Source organism: Chamaea fasciata, unplaced genomic scaffold (assembly GCF_029207755.1).
Source record: "Chamaea fasciata isolate MVZ Bird 193981 ecotype frontalis unplaced genomic scaffold, bChaFas1.0.hap1 SCAF_18, whole genome shotgun sequence".
NCBI classification, from domain to species: domain Eukaryota; kingdom Metazoa; phylum Chordata; class Aves; order Passeriformes; family Sylviidae; genus Chamaea; species Chamaea fasciata.
Window position 1 is genome coordinate 13,539,871 of NW_027094103.1, and position 24,929 is coordinate 13,564,799.

Here is a 24,929-nt window from a genome sequence, read left to right on the forward strand (position 1 = left end):
GTGTTGCTGAATTCAAGTATAAACTGCTTTTGAGTCCTGAATATGTAAATCTGCTTCCTGTAAGGGTGAATATTGAGATGAATCTATTTTTGCCAGGAGTTTATTTTCATGTATTTACCCCATGCTTTTACTGCCCTGTGCTCCCTCAGTTAGGGCTTTTGTGGTTCCCTTGATCATTATGTTTGTGATCACAAAAGGAAAGTGAAAAGATAATTTTACACTGACCAAGCCTTTGATATCTAACCCCAGTTTCTGGATCTGGCATAATCTACTCCTGTAACTTGGGGCAAACTGTTTAAATGTAGCTGGGCCACTTGGATCAGATACAGAGAAGTATGGTGAATTATCTCAAGGAGGGAAGTTGTCAATAATAATTCAGTTTGCCCATTTGTGTAATGGACACAATGATCTTTCAGGGTTTTTTGCTGTTGTTGTTGTTCTTAACCATTCTGTCCCCCTTGGCTGCTTGTCTCCTCAGAGCTGACACTGTGTGCTCAGTGCTCGGCAGGCTGGCACTGCACACGGGCTTGGCACGGAGGTTTTTGGATAGATTGCTGCACTGCTGCTTGGAATTAATTGGCAGATAATTTATGACCTTGTTTCTGAGAAGTCTTCCTTCTCCAACACACGTATTTTACAAACCCAAACAGTTTCCCATCCCCAGCTTCCAGATGAGATGTGAGCAGGCCAGTTCTGGCCCAGCACTGGCTGAGTTCCCACGGACTGCTCAAGGTGCAGGAGCTGCCTCTCCCTGCACTGGGGTTGTTTTTGCAGTAAAAGCAAGAGAAGTTAACTGCAAACAGCTCGGGCAGCTCACAGAGCTGCAGCTTCCCATGTGCCACACATGTTTTACTGTCTGCTCTCTGCCCATTTCTCAGCATATTTGGATCAGACATTCATTATTCAGCTTGCTGGTGGGATCTTGGGGGAAGAAACTGTTATGCAAAATAAATCACGGTGTTGTATCTAAAATTGTTCTCATAATGATTCCACGATTTCAGCTGGAGCTCTGTAGAGATGTAATGTCAGGGCAGCAGCAGCCTCAGCCTTGCTCAGGGGCCTGTGCTTGGTTCCTGTGATTCACAGAGGATTCGCATGTTCTACTTTATTATTATTATTTATTGGAACTTAGGTCTCTCGGAGAAACTTCAGGGGGAAATTTATTCTCTGTTAATGTCGCTGTCTTTGCAGAAAGAGACTGAGAGCGGAAAAGCCACTGTGTTCCTTCTTGTTTCTACTGGAGAAATCGCTCTTCTTTTTCTCTTTCCCTCCATTCCTCACCCAGACAAAGAGCCTGGGGGGTTTTACAGCAATGCCCCTGAGCCCTCCGGAGGAATCTCCCCCTCTGGAGCCCTGGGCTGGGCTCTGGAACCGCTGGGAAATGCTCTCCCTACACCCTGTGAATCCCTGGACTCCTGCTCTGAGCCCTCTGTCACTGACAGTGACACTCTGAGCAGCTCTCAGGGAAGGCTCAGTGCCCAGGTGAGCAGGATAAAATGGTTTGTTTGCTTTAACTCAGATTTTCTCAGAGTCCTGAGAATCCACTGAGCCGGGGTGGGACCCCTCTCCAGTGCAGAGGTTTGCAATAGTTGTTATTTTAGTGCTCTTCACTCCAAGCAGGAGCAGTGGCCAGTTTCTGTGCTGAGTGTGCAGTGGCTCAGCTCAGGGCAGACGCTCCAAATGTTCTCCGGCAAACTGCAGATTCCTCCTCACAGAAAAGCAGATTGTGCTCGTGGGAAGGGGACCCAGCTGGAACCCAGGGCGGAGATTAAGGAGTGGGAAGGGCCCTTGCACACAGCAGCTGCTTCTCTTTCAGCATTCCTTACACGAGCTGCTGCTGTGAACACAGAATTTCACATTTGTGAGCGCTGGGGTGATCTGTACCTGAGTCAATCCAGACCGAAACACTGGAAAATGGCGTAACCTGGAAAAAACCCAAATGTAGCCGTGTAGAGGACCCCACCTCTGTGCTCTGAAGGATTCTGGTGCTGAAAAGCCCTTGAGCTGGCAGCCCCTTCCAGGAATGATATCTGGGGGAGTCTGAAGTCTCTGAGGGTGTTAATGAGGAATTTTGCTGGCTCTGCAATCAAGACAACGTTCCAAAACTCCCTTAAACCCAGGGAAAGCCTAGCTGGCTTGAGTGGGTTTGCGACCAGGCCATGAGCTCTGTGATGAGGTTCACAGGCAGGTTCAGCTGCACAGACACAGGATTATGTCCCAGCTCAGTCCCAGTCCCTGCTGCCCACACCCTGGAGGTCCTCGTGGCTCCAGCCATGAAGAGAATAAAGATTATGGCAGAAGCCTTCATGAGCTGCCTGAGTGAGCAAATTGTCAATAGCTGCTTCCCTAGGTAAGAGACAATAAAGGTGAGACGTCCCTGGGATGCCCTGACTCACCTGGGACATCAGGGGTGGCCTTTGGGTTTTGTCGTTCCTCCTGCTCTGCTGGGGTTGAACATGGACAGAACTGGGGGGGTTTGCCAAGGCACACCATGGCAAGAGAAGCAGGAGCAGAACCCCAGAAAAAGCTGGGTTGGATCGAGATTTTGCTCGTGGGGAACAAGCAGAAATGAAGCATTGGTGTGTGAAAAGGAAACAAGAGCCCTGACTGTGCTAGTGAAGCCCTGGTGGAAGTGCTTGGAGGGCTCCCTGGGCTGCTCTTTGCCCTCCCCTGTGTGCATCTGACCTAAAACACACCCAGGGTGTGCTGGGGAGCACCACAGGGGGCACAGCACGGTCTGGAGAGGCAGCAGGGAAAATTCTCTGGGTCAATAATGTTTCAGACCGGATTTTGCTACTTTTCAAAGTTTTATTTTCTCTCATTCCCTGTAATTCTCTCTGTAGTTCTGTGAGACAGGTGAGAGCTCCTGGTGTGCGTGGCTGAACCCAAGAGAAACCAAGGGAGAAAGGGCGTTGCTTTCTCTCCTCTCCTCCCAGCTCCCTGTCCCCTTCCTCAGGCTCCTCTGCTTTTTGATTCTGTGCAGCACGAGGAGCCCGTAATGAAAGGCTGGCCATAAACCAGAAGATTGCCTTTAAATTATATTTGTTTTCTTCGTGTTGATGCTCAGGGCTGTTTCACTCCAGTACTTCGAAGTTGTGATTTATGAGTGGGCACAGCCTGGGCTGTTCCCCACAGTGATCTGAGCCCCGCCAGGTGAGCTGCAGAGCTCTGCAGAGCTCGTGTGATGCCCCAGTGAGGCAGCAAAGCCTTTGGGGTGCAGGGCAGCCCAAGGACCCCGGTGACGCCCTGGCAAATTCTGTGCTCAATCCAAACACAGCCCTGGGAAGGTGGTTTTCCCCTTTCTCCAATTCTAGAAATACTCGGTTTTGAGTTAGTTACCACAGGAGTTTGTGGAAGAGCGTCTCATCTGTGTAAGAAATGACCTGGCATTATTTTTAATGAACCACCTTTTGTGTCCCTGTGAATAAGCCGTGGGGGGTATGAGCACAGGGTAGCTGTGCCCAGCCTGGGCCGTTTTCGGTTATGAGGGCACTGGAAAGGTTCTTGAGTTGTAAGTCATGGTTGGAAGGAATCTCTTGACTTATTTGGATTGCGTATCGCTCCGTGACAGGTTCGCCATCATCACTTTATTAAAAAACACATTTATTTTCTAGGCTGTCAGCCACTTGTTATTTATGAAGAGGTCTTAATTGGAAGTGTTGTCCCATTGGAAGTATTCCCATGAACACTAGCAAGATTGTTTCCAAAAATAGCGTGTCTAGCGAAAGAAGGAAATCTTCATGCTCTGTAGCATGAAACACCCTGAACTCCACACCCTGAGTGCTGGGAGACTCTGTGTTCCTAAAAATGGACTGGCCTGCTGTCAATAGCTCCTGATCCCAGCAGGAGGATGTGCCTGGCACCCTCTGGGGTCTCTGGGAGTTTCCTGTGGGTTCTCTGAGCCCTGGGAAGCTCCTGGCACGCAGAGTTTGCTGAGGGCTTTGGATTTGGGGTTTGTAACTCTTCTGACCGACTACAGAGTTTTCCCATAAATTAAGCTGTGCACTCAGCCATTTCTGTCCACATGGGATTATGGCTCTGTTAGGTCTAAAAGCAGACCCACTGCTTGTGTGATGTATTTTTCTCCAAGATGAAGCAAGACAAGAAAAGACACCAACAGACTGACAGGGTGGCTGTGTCCCAGGAGCTCACAGGGATGTCACACTCAGGTACATTGTGGAGCTACTGGCCACTGCATCCTGGCAAGGTGCTAAAAGTCCAGGTTGCCATGGAGAGACATTTCCCTGGAGTGTGGGAAAGGGAAAGGGAAAGGGAAAGGGAAAGGGAAAGGGAAAGGGAAAGGGAAAGGGAAAGGGAAAGGGAAAGGGAAAGGGAAAGGGAAAGGGAAAGGGAAAGGGAAGGAGCCTGGCAGGGCTGCCATTGAAGGGAGAAGATAATTTCTCATTCTTTGCCCGTTTAAAATGGCTGCAGTAACTAACAGACAGGCGAGTTTGGAGAGTTTGCAGAGCTCTAGTGAGCAGCTGCATTCCTCAGACCATTAGATCAGTTTCCAGAGGGACCCGCTGCTGATTTCAGGGATCTCGGAAAAACTGAGCTGCAGGCCAGCGGGGCTGGGGGCTGAGTAACTCTGGAGAAATTCACATTTGATGGCAGCAGGTGCTTCATGTGGCTTCTGTGGCCTGCCTGGATGAACCAGCCCACGGCAGGTTCTCCATCCCTGTGAGAGTTTGGGGGTTTGCTCCCATCCCTGTGCTCCCTTCTGGGGAGGTTTGGGGGTTTGCCCCATCCCTGCCATCCCTGCCATCCCTGTGCAGGCTTTGTCCCATCCCTGCCGTCCTTGCCATCCCTGTGCAGGGTTTATCCCATCCCTGCCCTCCCTGCCATCCCTGTGCAGGCTCTGTCCCGTCCCTGCCGTCCCTGCCATCCCTGTGCAGGCTCTGTCCCGTCCCTGCTGTCCCTGCCGTCCCTGTGAGGGTCTGTTCCATCCCTGCCGTCCCTGCCATCCCTGTGCAGGCTCTGTCCCGTCCCTGCCCTCGCTGCCATCCCTGTGAGGGTCTGTCCCGTCCCTGCCGTCCCTGCCATCCCTGTGAGGGTCTGTCCCGTCCCTGCCCTCGCTGCCATCCCTGTGAGGGTCTGTCCCGTCCCTGCCGTCCCTGCCATCCCTGTGAGGGTCTGTCCCGTCCCTGCCCTCGCTGCCATCCCTGTGCAGGCTCTGTCCCGTCCCTGCCCTCGCTGCCATCCCTGTGCAGGGTCTGTCCCGTCCCTGCCGTCCCTGCCATCCCTGTGCAGGCTCTGTCCCATCCCTGCCGTCCCTGCCATCCCTGTGCAGGGTCTGTCCCGTCCCTGCCCTCCCTGCCGTCCCTGTGCAGGGTCTGTCCCGTCCCTGCCATCCCTGTGCAGGCTCTGTCCCGTCCCTGCCCTCGCTGCCATCCCTGTGCAGGCTCTGTCCCGTCCCTGCCGTCCCTGTGCAGGCTCTGTCCCGTCCCTGCCATCCCTGTGCAGGCTCTGTCCCGTCCCTGCCGTCCCTGCCATCCCTGTGCAGGGTCTGTCCCGTCCCTGCCCTCCCTGCCATCCCTGTGCAGGCTCTGTCCCGTCCCTGCCCTCCCTGCCATCCCTGTGCAGGGTCTGTCCCGTCCCTGCCATCCCTGTGCAGGCTCTGTCCCGTCCCTGCCGTCCCTGCCATCCCTGTGCAGGCTCTGTCCCGTCCCTGCCCTCGCTGCCATCCCTGTGCAGGGTCTGTCCCGTCCCTGCCATCCCTGTGCAGGCTCTGTCCCGTCCCTGCCCTCGCTGCCATCCCTGTGCAGGCTCTGTCCCGTCCCTGCCGTCCCTGCCATCCCTGTGCAGGCTCTGTCCCGTCCCTGCCGTCCCTGCCATCCCTGTGCAGGCTCTGTCCCGTCCCTGCCGTCCCTGTGCAGGCTCTGTCCCGTCCCTGCCGTCCCTGCCATCCCTGTGCAGGCTCTGTCCCGTCCCTGCCGTCCCTGCCATCCCTGTGCAGGCTCTGTCCCGTCCCTGCCATCCCTGTGCAGGCTCTGTCCCGTCCCTGCCGTCCCTCTGCAGGCTCTGTCCCGTCCCTGCCCTCGCTGCCATCCCTGTGCAGGCTCTGTCCCGTCCCTGCCGTCCCTGTGCAGGCTCTGTCCCGTCCCTGCCGTCCCCGTGGCACGGTGGGGCTGCTGTGCCCACCTGCAGCTCCTTTAGGGAATGTCTGTGCAAACCCTCAGCCGGGGACAGCCTGACGTTATTCGCCACCTGCCAAAAGACTGAATGGTTGAATAAACTCCTACTTTAAAACTTTCACCCTGGTTATCCGAGAGGAAAAAAACAAACCCCAAAACAACCCCTGTGCTGGAAATTGCAGGCTGCAGCCCCTCAGCAGCGCCGCATTTCCCGCGCCGCTGGGAGCAGCCTTGCCCTGGCCTCGGCGCGGCCCCGGCACCCCCGGGCTGCTGGCAGCCTGCAGCCCCTCCGGCCGTGCGAGGGGTCGTGCCGAGCCCGCACGGGGTCCTGGCTGTGCTCACGCCTCTCCCTCCCTGTGCTCTGCCCGGGCATGTGCACGCAGCCCCCGTTTCCTCATCTGAAAAACCAGCTCCACGGCCCGGCCCCACACGGCCCGGCCCCACACGGCCCGGCCCCACACGGCCCGGCCCCACACGGCCCGGCCCCACACGGCTCGGCCCCACACCGCCCGGCCCCACACGGCTCGGCCCCACACGGCTCGGCCCCACACCGCCCGGCCCCACACGGCTCGGCCCCACACCGCCCGGCCCCACACCGCCCGGCCCCACACCGCCCGGCCCCACACGGCTCGGCCCCACACGGCCCGGCCCCACACGGCTCGGCCCCACACGGCTCGGCCCCACACCGCCCGGCCCCACACGGCTCGGCCCCACACCGCCCGGCCCCACACCGCCCGGCCCCACACGGCCCGGCCCCACACCGCCCGGCCCCACACGGCCCGGCCCCACACCGCCCGGCCCCACACCGCCCGGCCCCACACGGCTCGGCCCCACACCGCCCGGCCCCACACCGCCCGGCCCCACACGGCCCGGCCCCACACCGCCCGGCCCCACACGGCCCGGCCCCACACCGCCCGGCCCCACACCGCCCGGCCCCACACCGCCCGGCCCCACACGGCTCGGCCCCACACCGCCCGGCCCCACACGGCTCGGCCCCACACGGCTCGGCCCCACACCGCCCGGCCCCACACCGCCCGGCCCCACACGGCTCGGCCCCACACGGCCCGGCCCCACACCGCCCGGCCCCACACGGCCCGGCCCCACACCGCCCGGCCCCACACGGCTCGGCCCCACACGGCTCGGCCCCACACGGCCCGGCCCCACACGGCCCGGCCCCACACGGCCCGGCCCCACACGGCCCGGCCCCACACGGCTCGGCCTTGCGGCCGGAGTTAATGCGCCAGGCCCGATTCCAGGCTGGTTCTCCTTTCCCTGGATGCGGTTGATGCACACATCAGATAGTTCTGGCGCCTCCTGTGAATGAAAAATGGCTCGGAATGGTTGCGTGGATTTCATCCCCGTCCATGCAACGGGCTGAAGGACAACTCATGTTTGGCAAATGTGCAGGAATGGGAGAAAAGATTCAAATTGGAGGGGAAAAGAATGAGAATGTTCTCAAGAGAGGGTTTTTTCCCACAACGCAAAGAAGAAGAAAAAAAAGGCAGTAATGGAAACCCATCAACTTAATCCCCAAAAGATGCGGTCAGGACAGCGCAATATCTTAATGAGGTGCCAAGACCCGAGCCATAGCCTTGCAGAGGGTGTGTTACATCTCTCGCAGCTCATGAGGCATTACAGGAGAGGTTTTATCTCCGGATGAGGATTACCTTCAGGCCCAGCTGGGCGCTGGATCTGCACAGAGCAGCCCCTCGTCCCCCTTGCCGTCGCTCCCTTGTTTTATTTATTGACTGTACTTAGGGCAGCAGCTGTGACTTGCTAAAGCGGTAGAAACCTTGCGGGTTTGTGGGGGCAATTCCGTGTTTGGATCATTTTCACCCCGAGGCCGCCTGTTCGCTAGAACTGGAGCAAGTGGAGCAGTGGGCGCGTGTCTGTGCGACGGGCTCAGGGGACAAAACCCCCGGTTCTGTCACTGCAGTGGGTTCGGCTGGTCCTGATCCCCGGGAGACGCTCCAGGGCAGGCTGTGAGCACGGGCTGGCCTGGGCCAGCCTGGTCTCTGGCCCGGTCTCTATCCCGGTCCCTGTCCCGGTCCCTGTCCCGGTCCCTGTCCTGGTCCCTGTCCCGGTCTCTATCCCGGTCCCTGTCCCGGTCCCTGTCCCGGTCTCTGTCCCGGTCCCTGTCCCGGTCTCTGTCCCGGTCCCTGTCCCGGTCCCTGTCCCGGTCTCTGTCCCGGTCCCTGACCCGGTCTCTGTCCCGGTCTCTGTCCCAGACTATCCCAGGATGTCCCAGTCTCTGTCCCGGTCTCTGTCCCGGGCTGTCCCGGTCCCTGTCCTGGTCTCTGTCCCGGTCTCTGTCCCAGACTATCCTGGGATGTCCCGGTCTCTGTCCCGGTCCCTGTCCCGGTCTCTGTCCCGGTCTCTGTCTCGATTTCTGTCCCGGTCTCTGTCCCGGACTATCCCGGGCTGTCCCAGTCCCCGTCCCGGTCCCCGCTGCACTCCCGCCCTGCACTGCCCGCCCCGGGGCCGTTCTTTAGTGAGACCCGGCACGGTAAATCCCGGGATAAGGGATGTGACCCGAAACCAGGCACGGGAAGGAACCTGTGGAGAGTCACATGGGCAAAGCGAACTGGGCAATAAAACCCAATGTCCTGGGTCCGAGCGACTTCCTGACTGCACAAAATAAACATTCCCCTATCTCACCTACGGAGCCCCAGTGTCCTGTCCTTAAGCAAGCGTAAGTTTTTTGTAATATTTTCCATTCTGGTCACAACAGCCTTATCGCAGGAGGGCTGGGCGCTGTCTGTCTGCAGCGTTGTGGTGAGCTGTGCCCGGCTCTGGGATGTTTACTGTGCTCTGGCATTATTTATACTCCCATTGCCCGCCCGGCCCACCCGCTCCCCGAGATCAGCGGGGCCGGGGGAAGGATAAATGACCATCAGCAGCCGGTCAAGGGATGTGAGGCCTGAGAGGGTCAATATAAAACAAAGGCTGCGCGTGTAATTCACAAAGCATGTGAGGCGCTGCCTTTCAGGGGCAGCATTCGCACAGCCAGGGTTTAATGCGGATGGAAAATGCTGACATATAAATCCAGAGCTAAAAGAAATACACTAACAACAAACGTGCCGAGTGGTAAATATTTCTGCCATTAAGCCTGGTGCTCCGTTTCTGACGTGAACTATTGAAACTCCGCCTAAGCTGGCATTAAATCACGTCTTCAAAAGTCCCTTTAAAACATGGTCCTTTGTTTGGGAAGGAATTACTCTGCAGAGGGATGAGGACAAACCAACTGAGCATCTCACAAAACCCTGGCATTTTCTGAAGCGTGAAATGCAGACCTGATGGAACTCGGTCTGAAGTTGACCGGGGGGTTCCAACACCCCGAGGAGCTGCCGTTTTCCTTCAGAGCCCAGCACAGCTCGTGTCGGTGTGTTTGTGTCACACACCGTTCGCTGCTTCCCGTGCATTCCCACAGAACTGCACGATTTTGGTGCCTGTGCTCGGAGTCTCTGTCCCCTGGGTGCTCCCGGGGCTCCTCCTGCTCTGCTGTCACCTCTGCTGCACCCAGGGCTGAAGCCCTGCAGAGCCCCTGCCCGGCTGGGCCGCAGAGCATCCCCCGAGCATCCCCTGAGCATCCCCAAAGTATCCCCAGAGCATCCCTGGAGTATCCCCCTAGCATCCCCAAAGTATCCCCAGAGCATCCCTGGAGTATCCCCTGAGCATCCCCAGAGTATCCCCAGAGTATCTCCAGAGCATCCCCAGAGTATCCCCAGAGCATCCCCCGAGTATCCCCTGAGCATCCCCAGAGTATCCCTTGAGCATCCCCAGAGTATCCCCTGAGCATCCCCAGAGTATCCCCGGAGCATCCCGGGAGCATCCCGGGAGCATCCCCAGAGCATCCCCGGAGCATCCCCTGAGTGAGTATCCCTGGAGGTGAAGGGCAGGGCATTGCAGCCTACATCAAGAAGATAAATGCACTGTTCCCAAATACTCCGTAAACAGTTCATTATTCCTCTTATTATCATGCAGAGTAAGTGAAATTTTAATGTTTCACTGCTCCAGGCTGTCGAAGTCCTTGTGCTCTTCAAAGGGAAGAGATGAGATTTTGTTCAGTCTCAGTGAAGGAAAATTAGGGCATCTTTGTGCTTTTTGAAAATATGTTTAGAAAAGGTCGTACGTACTGTTTCTTCACTTGGAAGCGCATCTTGGGATAACTACCACGTGCCTGCTGCGTGAGAGATTGCCTGAGAGGTCTCTAAAGCCTTCTCCATAGTAAATATGAGTCAATATGGATTGATTCTTCTTATCAGGACTTTCACTCTTGTAGGCAACAGATGTCTGCTGGCTCAGATTTCATTTCTGCCCTGGCAAAGGAGTGTGTACGACTGGAACAATCAGGGCCAGGGAGATTTGCCATTGCTGCTGGGTTTTTAGCTTGGTGTTGTTTTGGATTCAGCACAACTTGTTGCTGAAGCTCGTTATTTGCAGGTAGCAAAGCCCTGCTCCGTGGGGTTTCAGTTCCACCCGAGCTCGGAGAAACCTGGTTATCAAAACGCAGAAATGCAGGCTGGGGTGGGGTCCCTGCCCACCCCTGGGTGCTGCGGCTCCGGGGCAGTGCCCAGATCCTCCCCACCTGGCGCTGAGCTGCCCCAGCTTCTTGTTCCTCACTTCAATTCTCTCTGCCTCGGTGACCTCGGGGCTGGGAAACACAACTGCATGAAATGCTGAGTGCCTCAAATGTTTCTTGTCTCATGCAAATGTTTCTCTCCATAAAAAAATAATTAAAAAAAAAGCCTTCGGGAAAAGTCCAGGCGCTGTTTTGGAAACTGAGAATTGTGGAAATACTGCCTAATAGGAAAAGTATTCCTAAAAGGGATTCTCCTGTGTGCATCCCTTTAAGGGATTCTGGTTTGTGCCTTCTGGGCCCTGTCGTTATTTTTGGAGAGGCAGTGTGTGAGTGGAGGCTGTGCCCTGAGCCAGCCAAAGGCAATGTGGAGGGTCCCACTCCACGGCTCTGCAGGAACAATTCAGCTCATAACACGCAGGGAGGAAACTGGAGCTCACTGCTCTCCTTTGGACTGGCTGGCTAAAACTTAGAGGCAAGGCTGCATCAGTGTCACTGCTGAGCTCTGCCCTCAGTCCATCCTGCAGCTCAGGTTTATTTGGCTCTGCTCTTACAATTCTTCTCCTACAGATGGATAGAAGTGTTTAACTGTCAGGGCAGATCAGAACTCTCTGGCTGTTGTGTTGCTAATTACATAAATGAGACTGGTTCGAGAGAGACAATATTTTCACCTCTTCATGCTTTGGAATAGAGCTGTGCTTTAAGGAGCATGAAGAATGATTTCACTTAAGAATTAAGGCAGATCTTCACACAGATCATCAGTTCAGTTCTGGGTCTGTCGGTGCTTACATAAGTACAGGCTGCCACGCTGAGCTCTGCTTCTCACTGACTGGCATTTTAAATTTTTTAAACGTCAAATATTTACTGATGAAACCCAGTTGCTTCCCAAATTGAATTTCAAAGGTCCTTATCCTGCAGTTTCTATTTGCACACATCCTCCATTCAAGGCAGCTCCATGCATCTCTAATGAAAATGAACCTGCTTCTTTCTGGAGCTATTTCTTAACCTTTATTACCCTGATTTACAACAATATTGTGGGTGTTATTAATCCAGCCCGCAGTCAGAGGGTGTTTGGCATGGGTTTAACTGCAGTGCTGCATCCTGAGTGTTTCTGGCTTCCCAGCTGGAAGAGTTTTGGCTTTCAGCTCCTCATCACTGCCCGGTGTTCACCAACTCACGCCAACACCCACCGTGCCCCAGGCACCCGGGCCAAGGAGCAGGGGAAAGGGAAATGCATCGCTGGATATCTGAGCTCTTTGAACCCGAGGAGGGAATGAAAGCACAGCCCCCAGGGGATGTGTGGGTAGGGAGGCTGAGCAGGGTGTTTGTGCTCAGGAACCTTTGGGATCAGGACACTGACCCCACAGCCCTCACCGACATCTGCAAGGGCTCAGCTCTTGGCTTGGCTGCTGTTGCACGAAGCCCCTCGTTCAGTGCTGTAAAAAGATGGGATCCTGTTAGGAAAAGGGCATTTTTATTCAAATGGATGTGGACTTGGTGGCAGAAAAATAACTAGATCTTCTGATGCTCTATGTATCTGAAAGCAGTAAATTATTTTGTTATGTGCCATAATTAAAGAAGAAAGCACCAGGACAATTTCCTCATCCGTCCCCTCCTCCTTTTTTCTCTCTCCTATAGAAATGATATCTGCTAGAGCAGCCAAGATATTTTTCAGTCTGTTGCTCATGGGTCTTTTCATTCCTTTTTCGTTCTCACACTGCTTGCCCAGTACAGCAGCTGTTAAATAGACAACTCTGAGAACTGGGCAAGGATCTTGGTGTAACATTTGATTAACACTATTTTTGCAGGGAATTGATATGTCAACTATTTTTAGCCTCAGCCAAAGGAATAATCAAACCCAATCCATGTGGCAACCTTCTCTGATTTCAGATGACTTTACAACCTCTGATATTCCACTGGTTTTTAACTTTGTGTTGCTGCCTGTCAGTTTCCCACCCTGTGTGATTTCATGCGATATTTTAACTGTATAATTGTCCCATTAGGAAATACATTCAGCAAACTTTCCTGTTGGCCCTGGGAGCCCACAGTGTTGTGCTCATTGCTCCAGAAAGTGTGTGTTGGCACAGCTCTGTTCACAACAACGAAACAACTGCAACTCTGGCTTTTATCCATCACACACTCCAATTCCCTATTCATAACCTAAATTCCTTTTTGTGCAATTTGCGATTTTTTTTCATTACATATGCTAGTTACATCTTAGGGTGAATCAGTCAAATGGACTCTAAATTAAAACAGTTGGCTGATCTAAGCCCAAAATCTGTTGCAGTGCAGTTTTCTCACAGCTTGGAAGAAAACAGCCAATGCAGCCACCACAGAAATGGGTGATTATTCTTCCTGTCTGTCTTTTTCCAGGTAACTGAGTAGATGAATGAACCCTTAAGTTTTAATCTTCTAGGTAATTAGGAGAAATAGGTGGAAAGGAAAGCCAATAAACCATGTGTCCCTGAATAGGTCACGCTAACAGTCAGGGTGTCACTGTGAGAACAGGAAATCCTTAAATTAGATCGATCATTTTAGCCTCTAATTCAATCCATAAACCAGAATCAAAATTTGTTTTGAATCACCCACACCTAAGAACACGTAAGCGAGGCTGTGAATGGCTCAGAAGACACAAACATGCAGACAAGAGGCTCGTCCAGTGCCTTTTCTTACCACCTTCCACATAATCCGTGGTATCCTTGGGGGTGGAGAAAGCAAGGCACAAACATCTCTGAACGAGACAAAATTCTGTGTTTGGCAAACAGAGACAAGCGGACTGCAGTGATGGGGTAAATTGTCAAGTGCTTTTTGAGGAGAAGCCCAACACTCCGGGCTTGGAGCTGCTGGGCGTGGGTCAGTGACAGTGCTGAGCCAAAGGTTCATCCTTCCTCACGCTGCACAAGGAAGGTGCACACCCTCCACTGCTGGTGGCCACCTCTGTGCGGCAAAATATTTGCCATTCAACTCCAGGGGAGGAGAGGAGAGACAAGCTAATCTCAGGAAGGTTCACCCCACCCTCTGCTTGGCTCCTCTTCCTTGGCAAGCCCTCCCAGCAGCAGCTGGCTGCCTGTTTTTCCTCTGCGATTGTGTTCATGACATTTCCTGCAAGGAGGTTTTCCTGAAGGTTTCCAGCAGTCCTTTCAGCCCACGCCCCCCTTTTCTGGCCTCCTCTTCCTCTCAGCATGGCTTGTGCCTGGCTCCCAGCAGGGGCTGTGCTCCCATCACATCCTCTGTGAAAATCCTCTGAATTTCTGGGGCTTGCTGCCCGGGTCACTGAGAGCAGGGGGTCTCTGGAAGGGACGCTGGGCAGCCCTGATGTGAGCACAGACAGACCGACAGACAAGCAGGGAATTTCTGAGGCTGGAAAAGCCCCGCAGGATGCCGAGTCCAGGCAGCCCTTCCTCGAGGGCCAGGCTCCATCACACAGGCACCGACCTTGCCCTGCTCCTGGTTGCTGTCCCCTTGCAATGTAATCATTTTTTGGGGAAGCTGCTCGGAGCCCTCTCCATGCAGAAGGAATGATGTGAAGAACGTGGATTAGGGAGAGCACATGCCCAGATCCTGGATTACTCAGTGTGCTGCTCCTTTCCCTCTCCTGAAAGCTTCATAAACTGTCCTTTCACAGGCTTTTAATAAACACTCAAGTGACTTAATCTTTTAGTGTAAAAGCCTGCTTGTATTTTAAGCTTTCTGTTATCAGTGTCATTAAATCAATACCCTCAGTTCTGCAGGATCCAAGGCACATATAAGCTGTCACACACAGTTTAACTTCAGAAGCGCAATATTGAGGTACAGTCAGTTCCTTTTCCATGGCTTAGAGAGTGCTTTGAAGTGGAGCTGTTGAAGATCAGAGGGAGTTTATTCCTCTGTAGCCACTTTCTTATGTGTTGGGGGCTTTCTATCCTAACGACAGCTCTGCTGCAGAACTTCAGGGCAGCCTCAGAAGATGAGGATTCTGTGCAGTTATCATGAGTGGCACCGGAAAGCCTTGTGGAGATTACATCATGGGTGATAAACATGGCACAGGTTCTTTAAGAGAAACGAGGAGGCAAATTAGGATGGACCCTTCTTTTCCATTCTTTAATTTATTTATCTATTTTTCATTATTGTTAGTTATTTATTCTTTCTCCATCTGAGTACACTCACGGCTCAGGGCAGGTCAGAGCCTGCATGGCCTCACTCAGTGGGTTCATGGTCTAACGAGTGACATCTGTGTTTAGAGTTAAGATGGAGAAAAACAATGCTTTGTCCCTTGCCAGAGAAATTTAATTGAGGGTAAAACATACATCTGGGATTTATTTGTGCAAAAGATACACGACTGCAGTACCAAGTCTTCTTCCAGCCTGACTCTGAGGTGCCCTTTCCTTAGAGTGTATTAGAATCCAGATTTATCCAGAGAAACCTTACACATCGGAACTGGCAGTTATTGTTCCACCTTTGCTGTCATTACAGCAGATCTTTCTTTCTCCTTTTCCATGTTTTTTTTTTTTTTTTAATCCACTGTCTGTCACAGAAGTGAAATAATTTGTAGTACGAGGCACCTGTAGATCCCTTCAGTTGCATCAGGAAAGGCAGGGAGATGATGGACACTCAGCACAGCTGGCGCAGCCTGGCACGGCCCCGGCTGCTGCTGGAACGGGAGGAGCTCTGCCAGCAAAGCTCCAAATCAGAGAAAGTGGCCTGAGCAGGCTGGGGCTGCACCAGGGAGATATTTCCTGAGGGGGAGGGACGTGAACCTGTCCCATTGTCCCTCCCAGGGTGTGATGTGTCAGTGTTTGCTTTGTTCCCTCTTGGGAAAGGGCTCCAGGGTGTCCCCAGAGCCAGGGGAAGGGACAGTGACAGTCCCTGCTCTCCCCCTGACCTGCACCATCAGCCGCTCCTGTGGCAAAGGCTGGGGGGAAACAGGGTGAGGCCAGAAACTGGGAATCTGAGCCAGGGATGTGCTGAGGCAGATAAGGAAATTCCATTTCTGTTGCGCAGAGTTGTGGGTTAGGCAGCAAATGTCCTTATCCACAGCCTGAGGTGTGTGGCAATCCAGGAGGAGCCCTGGCAGCCCTGGCTGGGCAGAAGAGCTGGGTGACCCCCAAAGCTCAGTTATCTCCAGTGTTTTATCATCAGTTATCATCTCCAATTCTTGGTTATCATCTCCAGTGCTGGGTTATCATCCCCAGTGCTGGTTTATCATCCCCAATGCTGGGTTATCATCCCCAATGCTGGGTTATCATCTCCAATTCTTGGTTATCATCTCCAGTGCTGGTTTATCATCCCCAATGCTGGGTTATCATCTCCAGTGCTGGGTTATCACCTCCAGTGCTGGGTTATCATCTCCAGTGCTGAGTTATCATCCCCAATGCTGGGTTATCATCCCCAGTGCTGGGTTATCATCCCCAATGCTGGGTTATCATCCCCAGTGCTGGGTTATCATCTCCAGTGCTGGGTTATCATCCCCAATGCTGGGTTATCATCCCCAATGCTGGGTTATCATCTCCAGTGCTGGGATATCACCTCCAGTGCTGGGTTATCACCTCCAGTGCTGGGTTATCATCCCCAATGCTGGGTTATCATCTCCAGTGCTGGGTTATCATCCCCAATGCTGGGTTATCATCTCCAGTGCTGGGTTATCATCTCCAGTGCTGGGTTATCATCTCCAGTGCTGGGTTATCATCCCCAATGCTGGGTTATCATCTCCAGTGCTGGGTTATCATCTCCAGTGCTGGGTTATCATCCCCAATGGTGGGTTATCATCTCCAGTGCTGGGTTATCATCTCCAGTGCTGGGTTATCACCTCCAGTGCTGGGTTATCATCCCCAATGCTGGGTTATCATCTCCAGTGCTGGGTTATCATCCCCAATGCTGGGTTATCATCTCCAGTGCTGGGTTATCATCTCCAGTGCTGGGTTATCATCCCCAGTGCTGGGTTATCATCTCCAGTGCTGGGTTATCATCCCCAGTGCTGGGTTATCATCCCCAATGCTGGGTTATCATCTCCAGTGCTGGGTTATCATCTCCAGTGCTGGGTTATCATCTCCAGTGCTGGGTTATCATCCCCAATGCTGGGTTATCATCTCCAGTGCTGGGTTATCATCTCCAGTGCTGGGTTATCATCTCCAGTGCTGGGTTATCACCTCCAGTGCTGGGTTATCATCCCCAATGCTGGGTTATCATCTCCAGTGCTGGGTTATCATCCCCAATGCTGGGTTATCATCTCCAGTGCTGGGTTATCATCCCCAATGCTGGGTTATCATCTCCAGTGCTGGGTTATCATCTCCAATGCTGGGTTATCATCTCCAGTGCTGGGTTATCACCCACCTCCAGTGCTGGGTTATCATCTCCAGTGCTGGGTTATCATCCCCAGTGCTGGGTTATCATCCCCAGTGCTGGGTTATCATCTCCAGTGCTGGGTTATCTCCAGCCAGGAGGGAGCTGTGCTGCCTCGTGCCTGACACTCCTGCTTAGCCTTGGGAGGGGGGAGAAGGAAAATTGCATCAGGAACTTCTTGTCCTTGATTGAGTTTCAGCAGGATGAGGTGCTGGGGATTTTTTCTTCATTCCCTAAGACAAGGAAAGCAAAACTTGATTATCTCTCGTCTTGACGGCAGAATTGTGTTGCAATAACCTGAGAGCTCTTAATTCACCAGTGATGTTTTTATGTTGAAGACTCCTGTAATTTAAAAATTGCCATAAGGCAGGGTCCACATGATGTGGACTTTAGGGATTTATGTATTAGAAAGGGTTGAACAAACACTGGAAATTCTCTAGTTTGCGTATTTTTTCTGTAACAAACTATTACTTCACTCCAATATAATTTGAATAATTTTGTCATGGAGCTCATAAGGGCGCGGGGAATGGGATCTCAGAGCTCCTTGAATAAGAAGATTGAGTTAGTTACTAAACCTGTTTATGGAAGATAGAAATTATGTCATTATAATGCTGAGGTGTGCTAAAATAAAATCTTGAATTATGGCATTGCTCTTTCAGTTTGAATGTATGTTTTAAAATAATTGCTGTTGTGGAAAGGAGATGTCTGGGAGTTGGTCACTGTAATGCACATTTCAGAATTATTAATCGTAAAATGTGATGTTTTTATTACTCAGTGAGAACAAACGATGAACAAAATCCAAAGAAGCCAAATATATGCTGAAGAATGATGTCCCAATCCTGCAGAAATTAACTCGTATATTTGTGCTTATGTACAATAACGATCCTGCTTTGCTATTTGCTTAAAGAGGACACAGATTTCTCACTCCGAGTGGGGCGAGTTTAATCCCAGGGTGTCAAATCAGCACTGAATACCAATCCTTGCATGTTTGGAGCTTGGGTTGAAGATATGAGGGCTGAACAATTTTGCTGCCAGTTCTGGTGTGTTAATCTGTAATAAGTCTCTTGAAATCAGTGTAGCAATGAGAATGTGAAGTAGCTGAATAGTGGAATTTTGCCTGTTTAAACATTCCTTCGGGGTTTCTATCTTTTTCTTGCAGACACCCAGACAATACAGTCAAGCACTAAACAAAAGTAACAGAGTTCATCTTTACTGTGCATTTCTGGATTACAGGTATGTCCACAATTCCAAATTCTCTACCTCGGTTTTATTGAATTACACTCACCTTGTGCTGCTGTGTATTATCTGTGCTCTTCTTGCTTCCTTTCATTCATGGAAATAGCTAAAAAATGGAACCACTGGTTATAAAAACACAATCTGATTGTTTCTTGTTGCCATGAACAGGAGACTGGTTGTCCCTCCCCCTGGGCTGGCTGGGCGGTTGGGAACTGAAACCATCCTGCAATCCAAGCTGCAGACGGGTACCAGGGGTGCTGATCCTGTCCCAGGAGCCTGTCCACCTGGGCAGGTGCTGGGATGTTTGCAGGTGGCAAAGCTCCAGCACAGCCTTTGTTCTCCCTGGGTCTGTGCCTGTGTCACAGCATCGTGTCACATCAGTACTTCAGAGCCGGGAGATTTGGCCAGTGCGTGGAATGGATAAACACAATACCCCTGAGTGCAAATTAGGATTTAATGGAAATAAATATCACCTCAAAGAGCTATGGAAAAGCAGTAGCTTTTTATTTCTTTCTTTTTTTCTTTTTAGCACTGAATACATTAATTTTTTTTTCATTTGAAATACGCTGGTCTCAGTGAATTAATTGAGAAAGAATACAAATAGTGAATTTTTAATTTCATGGGGATTTGCAGGTTTGGAGCCATGGCAGTGTAAGCCTAATGGACGTAGCAGTGAGGGTGCTGTGATCCCTCCTGCACATCCTGCACTTGGGAAGGTCGCAGGAATTGTCCCACTGCAGTTTTGTTTCACGTGGGTTGCCCTGCCCCAGCTGCTGGCAGTAACTCGTTCTTATGGTCACTCACAAATTACGATAAATTAAAGCAGATTTTAATGAAGCAAATGAATCTGGTTGGGGCATTGCTCCTGTACTGTTCTCCACTGGGGCTGGGGCCCTGGGGGCTTTGGAAGGATACAAACTTAAATATAAAATCTGTCCTCCAGCTGAGCTTCAGTGGTGTCAGGACAGTTTCATTCCCTGGTGCATGGTTGTTAATTTGGTTTCTGGCCTACAGCAGACTCTCTCTGAGAACTCAAGGATGTCCTGAAGGGCAGAAGTGTGAGGTGAGGTAATACCTGTCTTTAAAACAAGCCCTGAGAGGAGTACAGGTCACTCAGTCACTCTGCAGGGCTCAGGGAAACTTCAGCAGAAATCAGCAGCTCCTGTCAGCCAGGGGTGGTGACCTGCGGTGCCCATGAGGAGCCTGAGGCTTCTGTGCCCCCACCCCGCTCCGAGGCTGGGAGAGCACAGGGAGTTCTGGCTTGCCCTGGCTCCAAGGAAAAGCAAACTCACAAGGGTCACTGCTCAAAGAACTGCACAGAAAAACCCCAAAGTGCCTGAGGATCCTGCCCAGCCCCGAGCCCCGAGCCCGGATCCTGCCCAGCCAAACCCAGAGGGGGGCAGGAGCTGCCCCGGGGCGAGGGGACAGCAGGGACAGGAGGGACAGGAGGGACACTGCAGCCTGTGCCCAGCCAGCCTGGAGGCCTGGACTGGATGAGTGTGCAGGGGGTGAGGGTCAGCAGCACAGGGCACACCCTGGTCTGGGCGTCTGCAGGGTTGTTGGCTTCTCTGATACCACAGCTCTCAGAATGCAGAAGTCTGGGTGAAATGCCATGAATGAGATCCAAAATGTCAGGCAGTGGTGCAGACGTCATTCACTGGTTATGAAACTGGGAAGAAATCTCTGGAGACATTCATGGAGCGGTCTGGTCTGTGCCTTGTCCTGGTGAATATTTTCCTTAAGTATTTCTGATGGAATGGAGAAGACACTGGCAGTGTTTGCGGGGTCTCCAGCCTGAGATGGCTTCCAGAGGTTTTGATCTCCTGTACAGTGCAGTGCATGTCAGATTAACCTGCAGCAGTGCGTGCTGACAGAGGTAACACCCTGGTTTTGTGCTTTCCAGCAATGGCACTGGTGTTTGGTCTGACGAGGGCTGTGTGCGTGAGAGTGGGGACCTCAACCACTCCGTGTGCCTCTGCAACCACCTCACCAACTTCGCCATCCTGATGCAAGTGGTGCCTCTGAAGGTGAGACTCAGCAAAGCATGATCTGACGGTCTGATTTATCAGATTTATCTGTGTTTAAAACAGAGCATGAATACATCGTCCTCACATCACGTAAGTGGCTGACACTGGGCCCATTTATACCCAGCCTGGATTTATTTCTTGCTTCTGTCGTGTTATCCAGGGAGTTTAATTAATTCCCCAGCCCTCTGTGTCAGTCTGACCACTTGAAGGTGGGGCCCAGCTTCCTCAGGTCATCGGGTTTTTATCTAGCCATTATTATCTTTATTGCTTGTGAAGCACCTAATGACCCAGCTGGTTTCCAAGTACAATTTTTCTAGGAACTCTCCAGGCTGATAATAAAATGCAGGTTTGCCTCAAGACCTCCCGTCCTGTAAGACAGAAGTATCTTGGGAGAAATGTGCTGTTATTAACCCTGTTTTAAAGAGCAGCGTTCAGGGAATTATCCAGGATTAAACAGGACAGCTATTAATTAAAGGCCACTGAAAGACTGGTTGATTCTCCACTGGGGAATAGTTCTGAAAAGCCCAGCTTCCAGCTACACAGATTTGGGATTGTGATGATTAATGGGATGGTGCAAAAGGTTTTTGTATTATGCAAGGTCAGTAATCAGAGATCAAAGATATTTCATGTAGAAATCCTTGGAATCAAGTTTTCCTCGAGAGGTCTGAAATGTAAAACTAGGAAAGGCTGGATGTGAATGGACCGTCCAGCTCCTCACAGTCCTTTAACAGTTCCATTTTCAGCTTTCCCTCTCCTTAAATTTTTGGCCTGATGCATTTACACCCCCCAGACTTTGTGCAGAATGTTTTCCGTAGCTCTGTTTTCCCCTTTATGTTAAAAGAAAAATCTCATCCCAGGTCTTTGTCCGAGACATATCCTTTAAATTGACCGTTTATCTTGTGGTACTATTTTTTTAATTAGTGAAAAGAATTGTGATCCTGATTCTGTAATTGCAAAGACAATTCCTGGCGTTTGAGCTGCGCTCAGTTACAAATCCCCAGAACGTTTGCTGAGTAAAGCTGACTGCACCAACCTGACAATTGCAAACTTCTCTCAGGTGTCCTTGGAACCCTCTTCAGTAAATGTTAAACTGCTGTGGGTTTTGAGCACATGCTGGTGTTTGTTCAGCATGTTCAGAAATTTGAGCCAAGGTTGAAAGGGCCCGTTTAAATCACCCCTGAACACCAGACTGCCAATGCTCTAAGAAACTGCTGCAATGATGTTATGCCTGATCTTGAACTTTCGTGTATTTTAATCTTCTTTTCACAAAGGAAGTGCACAGATCATGTGAAACAAGTAAAAGAGGGTGGCAGTGTGCAATTGCCCCCCTATGAACAGTTCTGTTTACACAGCTGTAATACATCTGCAGCCAAATAAATCAAAATGGATAATTTTTCTTTTTTTGTATGAACACTGTGTTTGACAGGGATGTTCCTTCCTAGACAGCAGGAACCCAGCCCAGCACTGAGGGAGCTGCTGCCCAAAAGTGCCTCAAAGAAAACTGAGATGCTCTCGTTTCATTCTGGGCAGCTCTGCTCCCCCCAGCAGCCAGTGGGGCCCTCTGCTCCTGCCAGGAAACACACCAGCCATCTGGCAGATTTTATTTTTATTCTGATCCAACAACTCCAGAGCGTGCCAGGCTATTTGTACCATCTGCCACGTAAATGTCATCTCAGCAAAGGGATGGTGGACACCTGGGGACCCAGGGTTCAGAAACCCTTTGGAAGGGGAATCATTTTCTCCCACACTAAAACAGAGCTTGAAGCTTGGGTCCTCCTCCATGAGACACCAGTGCAGGACACAGCTGAAATATTCATGTCTCCTAAACCATTCTCTTAAATTGTTCTTTCTTCCTGTTTTTCCTCTTGCTGCCTTTTCCAACAGTGAGGGTATAAAACTGACTCCCATAAAGTTCACATGTGGATGGACATTTCCAGCTAAGCAGTAGTGTTGTACAAGCTGTGGTAGAAATTGTTTGGGGTTTTGAACACATTTTCTGCATTTCTAAAGCCAGAAATGACTTTGGTTTTGCTCCTGTTGGTAGCCTGTTCACAATTCAGAAGAGACCATCAATCAATGCAGTTCAAGCAGCTCAGCAATGGGCTTGAAAGCAGACAAGTGTTTGTCTGGGAAAATATTTAAAACCATCTGATCTTGATGATGGAATTGTAGAAACAATCCAGAGCATTTTTAGGGAGCCCAGGATTTTGAAAAGACTTGGGCATTTATCTGTGAGCTTCTACTTACAAAAAGAAAGCCACCCCAAATTTCTTTTCTTGGGGCAATAAAGGTGTTTTTATTTGATTTTATTTTTCTCTGTTATAGCTGAGTTTTGATAATGTATGGCTGACTGAGGAAAAGCTGCATCAATCCATGTTTATAAAGGCTGTTTTGAAAAAGTCCTAATATTGCAAAATGCTTTAGAAATATGGGGCATAGGTGTGTAATTTATCAGTTTGGAGCATTGTTTCTGAAATCTAATATTGCAGTTATTGATCAAACACTGCACTTGGGGTGCAATAAAACAGCAGTCTGAAATCAGAAGCTTTTTTCTGAACATCTTCAGCCAGCTCCATACTCTGATAGGACAGTGAAATGGAAATAATGTGGCACCCTCCGATTTCTGCTCTTTTGTAATTTTAATATAATTACTTTTCTCAGCACGCTTTTCATTGCTGGGAACATAAAAAGAATGATGCCTTAGTCCGGTAATTTTTCTTTTGCCTTGCATATTTAAAAACTGGATCGGCGTTGTGATTTTTTTTGGTCCTTGTTTATTACCACTGACAGTATGTGTAACTGAAAAGATCTCTACAGACAGCCCAGCCAGCCCTCAGCCGGCAGATGAGCGAAGATAAATCAGCCCGGGTGTTTATTCCAGCGTTGCTTTGTAAACTTTCTTTGCTCTCTCTCACTCTCTCCACTTCCCCGTCCATTTATCGCAGTGATTACTGTCCCTGTGCAGGAGCACATCTCCCTGATGTGCTCACAGGGTGATCGTGCATCGTATTTCTTTTGTCCTTACTGCGCCCGTGCTCGTGTCTCCTGGAAATGGAGCACCACTCTTGATGTTTAACTCAGGGCCATTGTTCTTCCCCTCGCTGTTCCTGCGCCAGCACAGCTCTGTTGATTTTGATGGGAGGAAAAAGGAGAATTTCTGGTTGTCCCTAATCCCACAGAATTACAGGGAAAACGTTGGGCTGGTGCTGCAGGATACTAAACCCCTCAAACTCCTTAGGGAATTGTTTGGCAGTTACTGAATTTCACTCAGCTGAGGAGTACAGAAAACGACTTTTTATCTTGGAGAAGCACAAATATTTTTAGAGTGCTGTAATTGTCAGAAGAAGTCCTTTGTTTGAGAAGCAGGATAGTCTGTTTTAATCAGAATGCTCAAAAAAGATCATTGACTTCCTTTCCATGGTGGAAATGAAGCCCTGAACCACTTGGCAGCCAGTTCCTCTTGCTGGCTAAAGGATTTCCCCGTGCAGTGGAACAATGTTGTGGACAGGGCGCTTTACCCATCACTCTTCTCTTCCAATTCAGTCACTCTGTACTTCAGTTTGCTCTGTCCTGCAGTGCCCTTTCTGTGTTTTTTCTCCACAAAGGTGGGCTGGGGGAAGCTCAGGGGTACCCAGCACAATCCTCACCCACTCCCAGCCCTGAGCCCAGACGGGCCCTTTGGAACCAAACCTGGACCCCAACACCCTCATTTTTACTGGATTTCACTGGGAGCTGGGCATTTAATCACCCTCAGCAGCTCGGAAAGGTCTCAGACTGGGAGTTTGGCAGGAGAGATGCATTTCTGCCTCTCAGGGCCTGCACGGCTGGCTGTCCCTGCACAGGGGATGAGGCTGCTCCTGCTGGAGCAGGAGGGGCAGGGCAGAGACCCCAGCCCCAGTGTCAGGGCAGGGCAGGGACACCAGCCCCGGTGTCAGGGCAGACCAGGGACACCAGCCCCGGTGTCAGGACAGACCAGGGACACCAGCCCCGGTGTCAGGACAGGGCAGGGACACCAGCCCCGGTGTCAGGGCAGAGCAGGGACACCAGCCCCGGTGTCAGGGCAGGGCAGGGACACCAGCCCCGGTGTCAGGACAGAACAGGGACACCAGCCCCGGTGTCAGGACAGACCAGGGACACCAGCCCCGGTGTCAGGGCAGGGCAGGGACACCAGCCCCGGTGTCAGGGCAGGGCAGGGACACCAGCCCCGGTGTCAGGGCAGGGCAGGGACACCAGCCCCGGTGTCAGGGCAGGGCAGGGACACCAGCCCCGGTGTCAGGACAGACCAGGGACACCAGCCCCGGTGTCAGGACAGGGCAGGGACACCAGCCCCGGTGTCAGGACAGGGCAGGGACACCAGCCCCGGTGTCAGGGCAGGGCAGGGACACCAGCCCCGGTGTCAGGGCAGGGCAGGGACACCAGCCCCGGTGTCAGGGCAGGGCAGGGACACCAGCCCCGGTGTCAGGGCAGGGCAGGGACACCAGCCCCGGTGTCAGGACAGACCAGGGACACCAGCCCCGGTGTCAGGACAGGGCAGGGACACCAGCCCCGGTGTCAGGACAGGGCAGGGACACCAGCCCCGGTGTCAGGACAGACCAGGGACACCAGCCCCGGTGTCAGGACAGGGCAGGGACACCA

General features: G+C 51.8%; 1 protein-coding gene across 3 annotated transcripts in view; it reads left to right on the forward strand.

Annotated features, from left to right (window-relative positions):
- The window catches only part of ADGRD1 (adhesion G protein-coupled receptor D1), a 135,641-nt gene that overhangs the window by 56,969 nt on the left and 53,743 nt on the right, over positions 1-24,929 (forward strand). For all 3 annotated transcript variants that reach the window (XM_066199749.1, XM_066199752.1, XM_066199750.1), the window contains 2 exons: positions 18,191-18,264; positions 20,171-20,294. In XM_066199749.1, the coding sequence (XP_066055846.1) occupies positions 18,191-18,264; positions 20,171-20,294 (198 nt within the window). The remainder of the gene's footprint in view (positions 1-18,190; positions 18,265-20,170; positions 20,295-24,929) is intronic.